We start from the raw sequence: 16,661 nt of genomic DNA, 5'->3' as shown, positions 1-16,661 counted from the left end.
ATGAGGTTTGTATGCCGATTTACCATTTGGTAAGCGAAATTTTTGTAGTGGCTTACATTTTAATATTTCAATATTTATTTTTCTAAACAAGGTAGTATGTTTGTTTATATAATAACACATATAATGGTCATCCCTAGTAGATATTTCGATTGTCTCTAGTATAAAGTATACACTGTCACTTATTCTAACAATATCGGATATGTTATAAAGATTATCCCCGAAGTACACATTATCATTTAGTTTATACAAAGTGGTTTTAAATATAATACTGTCACCATGCTCAGGACATATTACAATCATTTCATCAAACATTTCATCGAAATTGTAGGACACTTTTTTTTAAATTTTTTGACAAATTAAATGTAAATCTAGGTTCAGAAGTATAGTTTAAAATAATATTTGTGAATATTAAGGAAAATTTTTTGCTAGAGAATACGATAAATTTATTCTCGAACAAGTTACATGCGCGTAGTTAACAGTTTCTTTACTTTTGGATTCAAACCGCATACATCATAGATCTTTCAATGGGCCACATTTTCTAAAAATAAAGGGATAATGCAGCAATAAATGGTGTTTCGGTTTTGAAGAATCATTGAATAGATTAATATATTGAGTATGATGTAGCCTTATTACGTCTTCTAATTTCCTTATGTTTTCAAAAGTGAATTTTTTTGATAAAATCAGACGTACCATTTCTTCAAGTGAGCAGATATATTTCCATATCTTATTCCCTGGTCTTGGAAGATAAACAACTTCCATTCATTAAAAAATACAATTTCACGTATTCAAATTGTATACTTACAAAATCAGCAGACTCTAATTTAAATTCCCTTGGAGCAGGCGAAGTAGTAGCCTCTAAAAACTTCCGGAGCTGGGTTTCTATACGTACAAGTATATCTTTTATCTCGCAGGTTTCCTAAAAATATTAATTATGTATAAAACAATTTGCTATAAAGTCGCCATGCTTCCAAATATTACGTTTTGTTTCTGCAAATATTTCAATTCGATTGAAATTTTAATTTTGTGCTAAAGTCCTCTACAGATTTTCTCAATGTCGCTTTCTGTCAAATATAACATCGTTTCTTGATCACTAATTCCAAAAGCTTTGTAAAAACATTAAATTATTGGAATATGTGCATGGCGATTAGTATAAAAAAGCATAAATGTAGGTTTTAGAACTCAAAGTGCTTACTTGCTTATAAATATTTTCCAAAACTTGAAACACAAACGAAATGCAAAATTCTTTTAGCAGTGCATAAAATATTTGCTTCTTGAAATAACTTGCTAAAACTATTTACAGTTATGCATTTTTTGTTTAGGCTTTATTTTAAACTAGCTTTACCAGGCGCACGCTGTAACGCCCGAGATCGAATGGATGTTGCGTTATTTTTTCTGTTTTGTTTGTTGATAATTTAATTTATGAATTGAAATTTGTACGCATATTTGGTGAAATTTTCTGTTAAAACATTTTATTCTTGTATCTTATTGTATCTTATTTTATATTATTGTATTGCTTTTACCGCTGATGATTGTTGCTTTGATTACATTCCGAAGAAGCATGACTGGTGAGCCAATTTTTATACCTTTCATGAAAATGAAATGGTATATTAATTTCGTCACGAAACCGAAAATTGTAAGTCCTTAAAGGAAAATAGATAGACCCACCATTAAGTATACCGAAATAATCAGGTTGAAGAGCTGAGTTGATTTAGCCATGTCCGTCTGTCCGTCTGTCCGTCTGTCCGTCTGTCTGTTTGTATGCAAACTAGTCCCTCAATTTTTGAGATATCTTGATAGAAATTTGGTGAGCGGGGTGTATTTGGGTGTCCGATTAGACATTTGTCGGAACCGACCGGATCGGACCACTATAGCATATATCCTCCATACAACCGATTTTTCAGAAAAAGAGGAGTTTTTGTAATATCTTACCCAATTTAACGGATTGAAGCTTCAAACTGCACCATATACTTTCGTATATTGCACCATATTTTGGCCTGAAAAAATTGATGAGATCGGTCGTATATATAGTATATATCCCCCACAACCGATTGTTCAGATAAGGAACTTTTCGGTAGTTACTGCCCTATTTTAAGAGCTAGAGGCTTCAAATTTCAACGAATGCTTACGTATATAGCATATATTGTTGTCTGAAAAAATCATAAAGATCGGTGGTATATATAGTATATATATATATAGTATATATATATATATATATAATTTTCCCAAATTTTAGCCCCATTTTAACAGCTAGAAGCTTCAAGTTTCACCGAATACTTACGTATATAGCATATATTGTTGTCTGAAAAAATCATAGAGATCGGTTGTATATATAGTATATATCTCATACAACCGATTGTTCAGATAAGAAACTTTTCGCAATTTCTGCCCCATTTTAACAGCTATAAGCTTCAAATTTCACCAATTGCTTACGTATATAGCCATATATTGTTGTCTGAAAAATCATAGAGATCGGTTGTATATAGTGTATATATCTCATACAACCGATTGTTCAGATAAGAACTTTTCGCAATTTCTACCCCATTTTAACAGCTATAAGCTTCAAATTTCACCGATTGCTTACGTATATAGCATATATTGTTGTCTGAAAAAATCATAGAGATCGGTTGTATATATAGTATATATCTCATACAACCGATTGTTCAGATAAGAAACTTTTCGCAATTTCTACCCCATTTTAACAGCTATAGGCTTCAAATTTCACCGATTGCTTACGTATATAGCATATATTGTTGTCTGAAAAAATCATAGAGATCGGTTGTATATATACGTATATATCTCATACAACCGATTGTTCAGATAAGAAACTTTTCGCAATTTCTACCCCATTTTAACAGCTATAAGCTTCAAATTTCACCGATTTCTTACGTATATAGTATGTATTCTTGTGTCAAAAAATCATAGAGATCGGTGATATATATAATATATATATGATGGTATATATAGTATATATATAGTAGATTATATATATATATTTTTTACGATTTCGGCCCCATTTTAACAGCTAGAAGCTTCAAATTTCACCAAATGCTTACGTGTATAGCATATACTGATGTCTAAAAAAATCATTGAGATCGGTGGTATATATATTATTTATACTTCATATATAACTGTCATTTTTGCCCCTTTTTTACGGCAAGAAGCTTCAAAATTCATTAAATTTCATCAAATAGTTACGTCTACGTCATATATTTTTGAAATACGTGATTCGTAGTCATATTTTTTACATACAGACCACAAAAAAACGTGAAGCTTTGCATCCTCACACAGATTACCTACCTATTTTTTATTTTATATTTATCTTAAAAATCGTTTAGATATGTTCAAATTTCACTAAATGCTTACGTGTATAGCATATATTGTTGTCTGAGAAAATCATAGATACCGGGTGGTATATATAGTATATATCTCATACAACCGATTGTTCAGATAAGAAAACTTTGCGCAATTTCTTCCCCATTTTTAACAGCTAGACGCTTCAAATTTCACCATATCCTTACGTATATAGCATATATTATTGTCTGAAATAATCATAGAGATCGGTGGTATATATAGTTATATACCCCATATAAACTCTAATTTTTGCCCCCTTTTTACGGCTACAAGCTTCAAAATTCATCAAATTTCACCAAATAGTTACGTTTACGTCATATATTGTTGAAAATACGTGATTCTTAGTCATAGTTTTTACACGCAGACCACAAAAAAACCTGAAACTTTGCATCCTCACACAAAGTACCTACCTGTTTTTTATTTTATATTTATCTTAAAAATCGTTAAGGTATGTAGATCTGTTCACTATATATTTCTTATCTTATACATCCGATATTCGGAGATTACGAACGGGATAAGATTATTGTTCAGCCCCATTCATGAAAGGTATGAAGTCTTCGGCACAGCCGAAGACAGTCCCGTTCTTACTTGTTAAAGTTGATATATGCGCAGGCATTCCTTTTGGTTCTAAGGAGTATAGAAATTCATTTGGATAATTCACAATTTTATCTTCATCTGTAACTGTGTTGATCGATTTATATTTCGTCACTTCACCAGGAAATTGATTTTGAAAGCGATCATTGATTTTGTTAACATGATTATTTTTGGGAGCTAAGATAGTTCTTTCGCATAGCCAAAAAACAGAAAACATTATATTTAAAATTCTTAATTCTGAAATATGAAAAACTTTCGTCTTGATCTAAGGAACCTCGAGCCAAAATTTGGTGATGATCGAAGTATAGCACACAACACAGAATTTGATTTTTTATAGAAGATGTATGTAGATAGACTGAAGCTAAACAAGTTTTTTAAGCAGCGGCAGATTACTAAACGTCCAAAAGGCATAACAGCTAAACTCAACAATGCAGTCAAACTTTAGGTGTTAAAATAACTTAAGTTTGTACGGCAGCCATAGTTTTTCCCCATTCCACATTTTACTGGAGATTTTAGGACTTAACGTCACACAGTTCCTTACCAATTTTAATTATCCTACCATTACGACATCCAGATATATGCAGTATAATATATTTCCATTTGAATGGGAGGTTCCACGCCCCCTTTTTTCCCAATTCCGCATTTTCTTGGTGGTGTTAGGGATTGACCTCATATAACTCCTTACTGAATTTCAATGTTCTGGCATGTATACCTTCAAAGTTATGCAGTACCAAAGATTCCATTTGAATGGGAGGTTCCACGCCCCCTTTCTCCAAATTCCGCATTTTCTTGGTGGTGTTAGAGGGATTGACCTCATATAACTCCTCATTGAGTTTCAATGTTCTGGCATGTATACTTTCAAAGGTATGCAGTACCAAATTTTCCATTTGTATGGGAGGTGCCACGCCCCTTTTATATATCGAAATTATTTTTAGCCTAAAACCTCCCCGTTGATCGAAGGAACCCATAACCAAAATTTGGTGATGATTGATGTGTGGGAAATACGTTTCCATAGCGAACACACACACACACAGAATTTGATTATATATATATATGGCTAAACCGATTTGGGATTTCAAAATCAACTAACCATCATCTCTCCTTCCTGTATCTTTCATAAAAATTTCATGGCAATCTGTCGAGCCGTTCTCGAGTTATGGAGTGACAATCAAAATGTACACTTCTTTTTATATATGTATATAGATATATTTACTTACAATATAGAAAAATATCCGCCATTACTTGTTTCATTTTTTACTCACTGGTATTAAAAACATCTTTTCACTTTAAAATGCAACCACTAATTGAAGATTTTTGTGTGCTTGTGGTGCCAATAATATTTTATTTTTAAAAGATCCCGTTATTATGTCTGGTTTCGTTTATCTTAATAGCCAACGAGAGTCCAAGAATTTGTTGTTGTTTGGCAACAAATTAAGTAAATGTTAAGAAATAGTTTCTTGTTTTTTTAATTATTTTTTATTTACGTTTTTCTTCCTGTATTTTGTTTTTGTTTTTTAATAAGAAACAAAATTTCTTATTTCAGGAATAGTCGTTTTGTTAATTCAAGTAAAAAACCAAGTCAATATTGATTATATCTAAAATTTTTAGAATCAGTAAATATTTTTCTAGATTTAAGTAAAACATTTTTCTCCGTGTAATAATTTTTGAAAGAAAATTGAAAAATTTCTGTTCTATAATAATTTTTTGTCAACGTTTAGTTTTGATTTTTCCTTGAATAATTATTTGTCATCGGTGCTCCTTTTTAATTTTTTCTAAAAATTTGTGGGACGGGACCTACTTGTTTCATACCGACTCCGAACGGCATCCCTAAGGCAAATGGATTTCCCTGATAAGCTTTTCATGGCAGAAACACATTCTGAGTCCTTGCCAAACACTGCCGAGGGGCGACCCCGCTTAGAAAATTTTTCTCCTAATTGCAAAAAAAAAACATGTTTCTAAAATTTTGATGTTGCTTTGACCGGAACCCGCGTGAACCCAGGATCTTTCGCGTGGTAGGCGGAGCACGCTACCGTCACACCATGGCGACCGAATTGGCCCTTAAGCAACTGAAATATCAACATATCTTAAATATCGTTCTACTTTCATGGATTGCGACCATTATGGTTGCATTAATTCAAAATGCCGTATTATGGAAATTCTTGTAAATGTGTTATGCAGTGTTATTTAATTATTGCTTAATTGAATCCCTTATGAAATAAAAAAAAGTCAATATGCTTGGTGATTCCAATTTGATTGCTGTGGTGCCAAACGACAGTAAAAAATAAATTATTATTAGGGCCGTATTAAAATACTAAGTTAAAAATGTTGCTTTTCGTGTTGTGTGATTGACAAAACCATTCGTTGAAAGTTTTGAGTAGCCCTTCCAATATCAAGTTTTCGGTTTGATATAATGTAAGTAAAAATGGGTTTTTTTAGAACTGTTAAACATCTTGGGAAACAATATGAACGTATCAATTTGGCACGTGCCTCACCTACGATACGCAATACCGAAAGTACCTAAATATTAAATCTCTGAAAGAAATCGACGGTGTTGCGCTTTAGCCATTAGTCCGACGATCTTCAGGGCAGAATCTGTAGTTCTTTTGAAAATTTTCCATTCTTACAGCAACCTTTAGTTTTATACTCTTTTCTGCATAAGCGAAAGATTTTAGAACATTTTGTACAAAATTATAAGTTATGATTAATTTTCAGTGCCAACGTATTTCAAGTTTATATCACATCCATACTGAAATAGGCAGGGCAATTAAGGAAAGTTATCATAAAAAAACTTAGTACACAAAAAGTATCTAACTGGAAAAATTTGCAATATTCGTTCTTGGAATCGAATCATTCGATCGACAGTTGTGGTTCACTACACTTGCATAGTAAATACAAATCATTTCCACGGAAAGAATTTAATCTATACGGAATTTGGAAAGTGTTATTTTTGGACTCTGCCTTGCGGTTAATAGTATTTTTGAGGTGCAAGTTAATTAAATTTTATTAGTCTCACCAATTCAACATTGTTTACTACATTCTTAACTGTACACATTAATATGCACATACGTGTATACCTAATGCAGTAAATGAAAATGAATTTTATTTATTTGTTCTTCCCCATTTTAGCAGCCAACAAATCCATGTTGATATTGACGAAAATTTGCTTGTCTGCGAATAACTATTGACTAGAAATAGAACGGAAAGTTTAATAAGTGAATTCATTGTTATTTTTAAAATTTTATTTGTGTTGTCTTCGACCATAGCAATTCAATATGGGCGAATCCCAAATAAGGTCCACCACGAACCGAAAATCAAAAGTGGTCAGACTTTACTTCTATTACTTGGGAATAAGGTCAAATATGTGTATGATATTGAAATAAAATAGTTTTTGGTTTCTCTTTAACCTGGACAGAGAAACATGATTTCAAAGAAGGCTTTATGGCTTTTGTGAATTTGGCAGTTTTACTAACAAAATATAAAATCTTTCTTATATAGTTGCGCTGCTCAACCCAGATCTATATATCTACTTTTATTAAAATTTAGTCTAGACTTTTATTAAGCATTAAAAAAGTATAAAAAATGTAAGAAAACGGTGTTTGTATTAATCCGTTACCCCTCTTTCATTGGTTGATCCATATATTGGCCTATAATATTATTTCTGTTTAGTCAACGAACAAGACTTATGTATACGTTGTCCGAAAGATCTTTCATAAGTTTATAAACTGTTAATTGTTTCTTGGAGATGTTAGGAAAGTCTTTTTTTCTCTCTTTTTCATTTCGAATGACGGTTTTCATAAATTTTTTGTTTGTGTATGTATACAAAGGAATACTTAGGAAAATCTAAAATCAGTTCTGATTCCAGCAAGATACGAATTTTAGATATAAATTTATGTTTTATTGGTGTTTTAAACAATTTCATATGAAGACACAAAAGAAAGCAATACAAACTACCTTGCATTTTATTTGCTTTATATTAGGTCGGTTGAATGTTTGTACGCATTTTCAATACATGCAATCGATTTTTAAGTATCTTCTCATTAACCAACAAATGTGAAAGTTCACATATAGGTTAAGACACCGAGAAAATGCAATAAAAAGGGGGGGGGGGGGGGGGGGGGATCGGTTAGGTGGCGCACGGATCGAAATAATTAGATACAAATTTGGAATTTTGAGATCGATTGAGATCGTTTATTTAAAATTCGTAAAAGATAGGAACACATTCCATTGGTTTTGAATTTTGTTTTCAATAATAAATGGTTTAAAAAAAATTATCAAAAAATGGCAATAAAAATTTATTTCCGACTTTTTCCCATCTATCCTCAGAACGTGAAATACGATAAAAACCGTTTGTGCTGTTTATCAATGTTATAGGTTCCTGCTTTCAACATCTTAGTTTTTTTCAATATGCTGATGGCCGTAAACTTTTTCGTAAAATTAATGTTCCATATTATTCTGCAGAATTATCTATATGACATTCTCTTAGTCTGTTAGCTTTCACTCGTATTACTTATTTTTATACCTTTCATGAACATGAAATGGTATATTAACTTTGGTCCGATGTTTGTAACGTTGAGAAATATAGAAGTATACCGAATTGATCAGGGCGACGAACTGAGTTGATATAGTTATGTCCATCTGTCCGTCCGTCCGTCCGTCTGTCTGTTTGAACGCAAACTAGTCCCTCAAATTTTGCGATATCTCAATGAAATTTAGCACAAGGATGTATTTTTGTATTATATTAGACATTTGTCGGATCCGGTAGGATCGGACCACTATAACATATCTTCCATACAACCGATCGTTCAGATAAGACGATTTTGGTCATTCCTGCCGCAATTCAGAAAGTATAAACGTGGAATTCGGTGATATATATTCTAATATATCATAGGAGATATCCTGAAAAAATCACTTTGATCGAAGCTATATATAGTTACATATATCCCATACAACCGATCGTTCAGATAAAAAGATGTTTGGCCATTTCTCCCTTAATTTAGAAAGTATAAACGTGAAACTCGGTGATATATATTTTAATATATCATAGTAGATTTTCTGAAAAAATCACTTTGATCGGAGCTATATATAGTATATATCCCATACAACCGATCGTTCAGATGGAAAGATTTTTGGCATTTTCTCCCTTAATTTCCAATATAAAAACGTTAAACTTGGTGATATGTATTCTAATATATCATAGAAGATTTCATGAAAAAATCATTTCGATCGGAGCTATATATAATATATATCCCATACAACTGATCGTTCAGATAGAAAGGTTTTTATCCATTTCTCCCTTAATTTCCAAAACAAAAACGTAAAGCTTGGTGATATGTATTCTAATATATCATAGATTTCCTGTAAAAATCGTTTCGATCGGAGCTATATATAATATATATCCCATACAACCGATCGTTCAGATAAGGGGGTTTTTTGCCATTTTTATACCTTGAAGAAAAGAAAGTATAAACGTGAAACTCGGTGATATATATTCTAATATATCACTTTGATCGAAGCTATATATAGTTATATCCCATACAACCGATCGTTCAGATAGAAAGATTTTTTGCCACTTCTCCCTTAATTTAGAAAGTATAAACGTGAAACTCGGTGATATATATTTTAATATATCAAAGAAGATTTTCTGAAAAAATTACTTTGATCGGAGCTATATATAGTATATATCCCATACAACCGATCGTTCAGATAGAAAGATTTTTGGCATTTTCTCCCTTAATTTCCAATATAAAAACGTTAAACTTGGTGATATTTATTCTAATATGTCATAGAATATTTCCTGTAAAAATCATTTCGATCGGAGCTATATATAATATATATCCCATACAACCGAAATGTTCAGATAAGGGGTTTTTTGCCATTTTTTATTTTATATTTATCCTAAAAATCGTTTAGGTATGTACATCTGTTCACTATATATTCCTTATCTTATACATCCGATTATTTGGAGATTACGAACAGGATAAGATTATTGTTCTGCCCCATTCATGAAAGGTATGAAGTCTTCGGCACAGCCGAAGATAGTCCGGTCCTTACTTGTTATTTATTTATTTATTACAGCTTACTTAAGCCTAGATTACATCTATTTACAATGTATATAAGTACATATATAATTATCTTAACTATTAGACTAACATATAATTCTAACCTAGTTATATCTATGAACTACCGTATAGTGCTGAACTGTGGCAGACCTCCGAATCATGCCACCATTATTTTGATGCCAGTTATCTCTGTTGTGAAGGCCATTTACGCATGTTCGTTAAGTACGAAGGCGACATCGAAACGGCGATGCACTGATATCATCTAGTCATGCCTTGCAGTATGTGCTTCGGCGACTTTTACGCATGTTCGTAAAGCGCGAAGGCAACATCCGAACGGCGATGCACTGATATGGTCGAGTCATGCGTTGTAGTATTTGCTTCGGCGACTTATTGTATGCGCACGAGAGCTTGAAAGAGAAAGTTCTTGGAAGGCGCTTCATATCAGAATACTTAGCAGGCATACATTTCTATTGATGCTATGGAAGTCTGCCTAAACAGTACTAAATTGTAGTGTTTTACAATGAATAAATTCTTTTTTTTTAATCTATTGGCATTACAAGATTTGATATCATTAGGTAGCTCCTTATAGCGTTTTAATCCCTTATAATACAAGTTACATTTGTCTGCTTCGGTTTTATAAGCAGGTAGGTTGAAATTATTTTTGCTTCGAGTATTTTTATATTTAGATATGCATTCTATCTTTTACATATTTGATGTTACTCTTTAAGTACGCAGGCAGATTACCTTATGTTATGATCTCTAAATAAATTTCATAGTAAAATAAAAAAGGTTCTGTCTAATGCTTAACCAATTTAGGGCAGATAGCATGTCTCTAATAGGTGTGTCATTGCGTTTTTTGAGAATGAATCTCATAGCTCGGTTCTGTTACTTTTGTAGCTTGTATATCTGACTATCTCGCAATACGAAATATATAGTCTGGCAGTAAATAAAATGTTCGATTATTGCTCTATAAACCATTACCTTGTATTTCCTATTTAAATATTTGCTGGTTATTTGAAATATATTTTTTTTAGCTATTTTTCCCACTGTATAATCAACGTGCTCCTTGAAATTGATTTTATCATCTATTTTTATTTCCGAATATTTGTTGGTGTTGACTTTTTCGATTAGTTTGTGGTTAATATTTAAATTTTGTAGGTCGGCATTTGGGAAATTTCGTCTTGAAATGACCATAAATTTTGTTCTGTTGATATTCAATTTAAGTCTGTTCACGCTTAACCCATCAGAAACACTATTTAGATCTTGTTGCAACTTAGTATATATTTCAGTTATATCATCTCCACTAAGCATCAGTAGTGTATCATCCGCGAAGAGTTTAATATCACCTCGTTACCTCAGGCGGCCACTCGGTCTCAGTTAATGAGTATACTGATTTAGGGTTTGTTTTTTTTTACAACTTCTCTTTTGCCAGCCACATCTTTTATTTGCTTCCTAAGGCTTCTAGTAATCTTGCTTGCCTTCGTAGGTACACAATAGACTTTAAGGATCCTTATACCGGAAATTTATGTATATTTATATATTTTTTATTGCGCTATAAATTAGAGTATGCCTATCCATTTGGAATTCAATATTTAGCTATCACTGTGCGCTTTAGTCTAACCTCTCTAAATTTTGTTGATCCAATTCCTTCTTACCTCGTAAGGTATAAACTTATCAATCTGCAATCGCTGGAAATAAGGAGTGTTGACCAGTTGCTCATGTTTGTTTATGACCTCAATGCCGGATCTCTTTATTGTCCAACTCTCCTGGAAAGAAAATCGTTTGATGTACCTTTGCAGATACCTTCGCTTCTTTTAACGTTTTTATTTGCGTGCTTGTAAATCCAATAATTTTCAATTTAACCCTACTTTCCGCGCTCTGTCTAAATTTTATATGCTATCACAGAGTTTAAATATTAATTTCTTCACATCGACAGATGCTTTCAAGCCATCCAATAATTTAACATTTTTATAAAATTTTCACATGTTTTTTTTTTTTAAGTTTTTAATTATCATTGACCACAGACTGAATAAAATAAAGAAAAATGTTTCTCTCTAATTTACAGGTGAACACATCGATGATAAACCGCATAAACGTAACTCTGTCCGTTTAACTATACGCAAAATAATGTACGCACCGTCTAAAGTGGGAGAGCAGCCATCCATCGAAGTTAGTAAGGAATTTATGATGAAACCTAATAAAATCCACCTAGAAGCCAGCTTAGATAAAGAATTATACCACCATGGTGAGAAAATCTCCGTCAATGTGCATGTTGCGAATAATTCCAATCGTACTGTTAAAAAAATTAAAGTATGTGTGCGTCAATTTGCCGACATTTGCCTTTTCTCCACTGCGCAATATAAATCGGTGGTGGCGGAAACTGAGTCCGAAGATGGTTGTCAGGTGTTACCTGGTTTCACATTATCGAAAGTTTTTGAGCTATGTCCGTTACTTGCTGATAACAAAGATAAATGGGGATTGGCGCTCGATGGTCAATTGAAACACGAAGATACAAATTTGGCGTCCAGTACACTGATAACGAATCCGGCACAACGTGAAAGTCTTGGTATAATTGTTCACTATAAAGTGAAAGTTAAACTGCTTATAAGCGGTCCTCTATTAGGTGGTGATTTAGTGGCAGAATTGCCATTTACGCTAATGCATCCAAAACCAGAAGAGGATGATAATACATTGTTAGTGGATAAATCGCCACGACAAAGTATACGTGACGGTGGATTGTCCGTAAAAGGTGGTAGTTGGGGTAACGGTTCAGGCGAAGCGCAACATGCCGAAGTGCCTACCACAAATTTGATACAGTTGGACGAGGATGATGCACAAGATGATGATATTATCTTTGAAGATTTCGCACGACTTCGATTAAAAGGAGCAGAAACAGAAGCCTAGACAAGGAGCCGTCTCTGTTGTCGTGGTGCTGATATAACATTGGCCATTTATATGACTAAAAATATCATAAAACATAATTAATTACATAATTGAAGCATGCAAATTTACTGTGTGTGTGGCAGCACGCTAAATTATGTTAGCAAAAGTTTAATTTTTATTTGCCACTCTCGATTTCTTTTTGAATTTTATTAAAGTCAAAAGATGTATAAATCAATGTTTGTATTTGTGTTGTAAAATCGCAATACTACATATGTATACCAAGGACAAGTTGAATACATAATAATTAATAATTATTGTAAGAAGTGAAAGGTTAGTAATATAAGTTTCAAAAGCTAAGTATGCCATTTTGTTACTAGTGCAGAGGTATGATTACTAATAACGAACTGAAAGTTTGTTGTATGTATGTAATTTTGAGTTAGTTTGGAAAACTTAGACCGGATTTAGCATAGAGCGCTTTGCCAAGCGCAGCGATAAGCGTACAGTTAAATAAAAATATCTCACGTTTTTGCTCCAATGTAGGTTCCTGATTACATTCATGATGGCGGCTAAAAAGCGACATCTGTTAAATTATTTTTACACGTGCTACAAGTGTGATATTTTATCCGTCAACTGCCTTACAAGATGTTTAAGATGGCTACTTTTAAGCGTTTTGGCAGGATGTTCAATATGACGACGCAGACGGTCGGCTATCTTCAGCGGGAATTAGAAAGATATGCAGAGAAGACCACGATAGTAGTTAACTTTAAAAATCGGATGATCCAATCCATAAGATATTTAAGTTACACATATGTCAAAGAAAGAATGGGCAAAGGCACCCTCGAAACAGTTTCCTTTGTCAATCCTTTGCCTTTGAAATTTGCTGCACGGAGTTTGTGAAACGTGAAAAAGCGACCACCGTGGTGTGATGGTAGCGTGCTCCGCCTACCACACCGTATGCCCTGGGTTCACACCCCGGGAAAAGCAACATCAAAATTTTAGAAATAAGGTTTTTCAATTAGAAGAAAAAGTTTCTAAGCGGGGTCGCCCCTCGGCAGTGTTTGGCAAGCGCTCCGGGTGTATTTCTGCCATGAAAAGCTCTCAGTGAAAACACATCTGCCTTGCAGATGCCGTTCGGAGTCGGCATAAAACATGTAGGTCCCGTCCGGCCAATTTGTAGGGAAAATCAAGAGTAGCACGACACAAATTGAAAGAGAAGCTCGGCCTTAGATCTCTTCGCAGATTATCGCGCCTTACATTTTTTTTATTTAAACAAAGCATAAAGTTTTTAACATATGGCACGTTTGTCTGTCAAAGTCGTAGTTTCAATTGAAGGATTCATTGTAAATTCGCATATATACACATACATACATGCATATAAAGGGAAAAATACCGAGGAAAAAAACAACATTGTCAACGCGCAAAGCAGAAAATATGCATTTTTTATTGTATTCAGTATTTTCTAATTTATTATAATTTTATGAAACGTTAAGCTATACCTGTTGAGGTGGGTCGATTTGTATGGACGAAAGTTAACAGATATCGCACCATCGATTTTCCGCATACCCAAAAAAATAATTTTCGAGCCTGCGAAATTTAATTTTTTTTACTTTTTTTCATGACCTACTAAAAAATTTTCATATGTATACCCTGTCCGACCCAAAAATGTCCGCTAAAAACGTTGTCGATAACAGTTTTTTGAAAAAAAAAAATTATCTTTTTTTATTTAAATATTTTTTTAAATTTTTTTCTTATTTTTTTTTATTTTTTTTAATTTTTTTTCAAACACTTTTATCGCCAACGTTTTTAGCGAACATTTTTGGGTCGGACAGGGTATTCATTAAAATTTTACAATCAAATGAAAATTTTTTTAGTAGGTCATGAAAAAAGTCTTAAAAATCAAAGTCGGAAAAAAGTCAAAAAAATTAAATTTCGCAGGCTCGAAAATTTATACTAGTTTTTTTGGATATGCGTAGTGGAAAATTTTTTTCTGAGCCCAAATCCTATCGAAAAATCGATGGCGCGATATCGGTTAATAAATCGACCCAGTCTACTGCCTACATATATATGTATATATACATATATATTATACTGCCGTCCATAGCAAAAAGGCAGTAAAGTTCACCTACCGCCTTTTAGGAATTTTAATGCCAATATATTTCCGTGACACCAATTTACTGATTACCTAAACAACAAAGCTAAAACGAGTTTTAAAATTTGTTTTATATTTCGAATATTTTAAATTTCTTAACCAAAAAAGCAGTAAATCAATTTTCCAAGGCAAGAAATCAATATGAAACAAATAGTATTGCTTTTATTCTCTGAAAATTGGTTATACATAGAAATGTTATATTACATTATTATAAAGTTTTACTCATGGTTCAACTACATACATATATAGTTTTCACTTTTTACACTTTACTGTCTTTTTGCTACGGACGGCAGTATAGACTATGATCCAAATAAGATACATACATACAAATCTTTTCAATTGTATAACATAATTTTTTGGATAATTGTTTAGTTGTTCACTCCTAAATCAGTTTGCTTTAAATGTATTTATTTATGTAAAATCCAAGGTACTACAACATATTAAATAATGTTTGTAGGTCTCAGCAACAATATAAGCTTTAATTGTAAAAAATAATTATATACCTGGGGATCGTTTGACATAAAATACAAGTATTTTAGCACAAGTAGATTTGTTGTCAAAAGAAAATTGTTTGAGAACAAATTCACTTGCGTTAAAAGACATGTAGTTTTATAAAACGGGCTACTTTTGATGAATGAGCAATGGAAAAAACCGGAAATTGTTGAAGAATATAAACGAATTGAAAAATATTGGTTACGTTACACTCTATTATAATAAATACCTATATAAAAGCTAAATACCATACACGCGCTTTTAGAAATGGGAATATTTTATTTAAATTATAGTGTAAAATCATGAACCTGTATATTTTAAAATAAACATTTTTGAGTTCTATGCCACAGTGCACTGCATATGCCCACAAAATACACATACATACATATTTACGCAGTTTAAAATTTGTTCGTAGTTATTTCATTAATAGCTGTGTTTTTTTTTACTTCTATATACTTTTACGCTTAAACTTTATATGGACTGCTAAACGACAAACTTTAAATACACCTCTGAAATTGCTGCGCATAAAATTTGCCCTACTAAATTTCAATACGCATTATACTCAGATGTAACTGAAATATGTCTTTGTTTCACCCTCTACACTAATTCTATGTGTGTCCAACTGATTCAGCTATATGTTATACCCTATGGCCATCAGAGGGTTGTGTCTCCGCTTTTCGGTACACCCTGTGCTGTAGCTGTAGTTATTTAACCACTGCCGCTATATGGGTCTTCTAAGCATTATCTAAGCGAGGATAGGCGTTTTATTTTACGCGCAAACGTAAACGTATACGCGTGTGAAAAAAAAAACACGGATAATAATATTCACAACATCGACCATTTTCTGGTGGTTCAAAGATTTCAGCTCAATATCATATACACATATGCACATATTTTAGTTATTGAAGGTTTTTAGAATTTTTGCAAATGCTGAATTTCTGCAGCCATCTTAACATTCGCAATTGCAAAATATCTGAATATTTCCGACCTCATTGCTTTTTTATCAACAACTAAACCACTACCACTACGATGATTTTAGTCTTATTAACGCAGCCACAGTTTCAATTTTGGTGACCGCTGCAGCACTGAATTTGTGTTCTTTGGTAGTTGTTGTGCGTTGTGTAAAAAATTTA

General features: G+C 32.6%; 1 protein-coding gene and 1 long non-coding RNA gene across 5 annotated transcripts in view; one reads left to right on the top strand and one right to left on the bottom strand.

Moving 5' to 3' along the window:
- On the bottom strand, nucleotides 1-1,457 carry LOC137237115 (uncharacterized). Its single transcript, XR_010948831.1, has 4 exons — nucleotides 1,343-1,457; nucleotides 803-916; nucleotides 691-736; nucleotides 1-538 (listed from the first exon to the last, which is right to left on the bottom strand). It is a non-coding gene; the product is annotated as an uncharacterized lncRNA (long non-coding RNA).
- The window catches only part of krz (beta-arrestin protein kurtz), a 46,944-nt gene extending 33,822 nt beyond the window's left edge, over nucleotides 1-13,122 (top strand). For all 4 annotated transcript variants that reach the window (XM_067760385.1, XM_067760384.1, XM_067760383.1 and 1 more), the window contains exon 3: nucleotides 12,070-13,122. In XM_067760385.1, the coding sequence (XP_067616486.1) occupies nucleotides 12,070-12,908 (839 nt within the window). In that variant the 3' untranslated portion in view covers nucleotides 12,909-13,122. The remainder of the gene's footprint in view (nucleotides 1-12,069) is intronic.
- Nucleotides 13,123-16,661: the final 3,539 nt, after the last annotated feature.

The sequence above is a fragment of the Eurosta solidaginis genome, chromosome 1 (assembly GCF_040869045.1).
Source record: "Eurosta solidaginis isolate ZX-2024a chromosome 1, ASM4086904v1, whole genome shotgun sequence".
NCBI classification, from domain to species: domain Eukaryota; kingdom Metazoa; phylum Arthropoda; class Insecta; order Diptera; family Tephritidae; genus Eurosta; species Eurosta solidaginis.
Note: the sequence above shows the minus strand (reverse complement) of the source record. Positions and strands in the feature narration are given on the sequence as shown.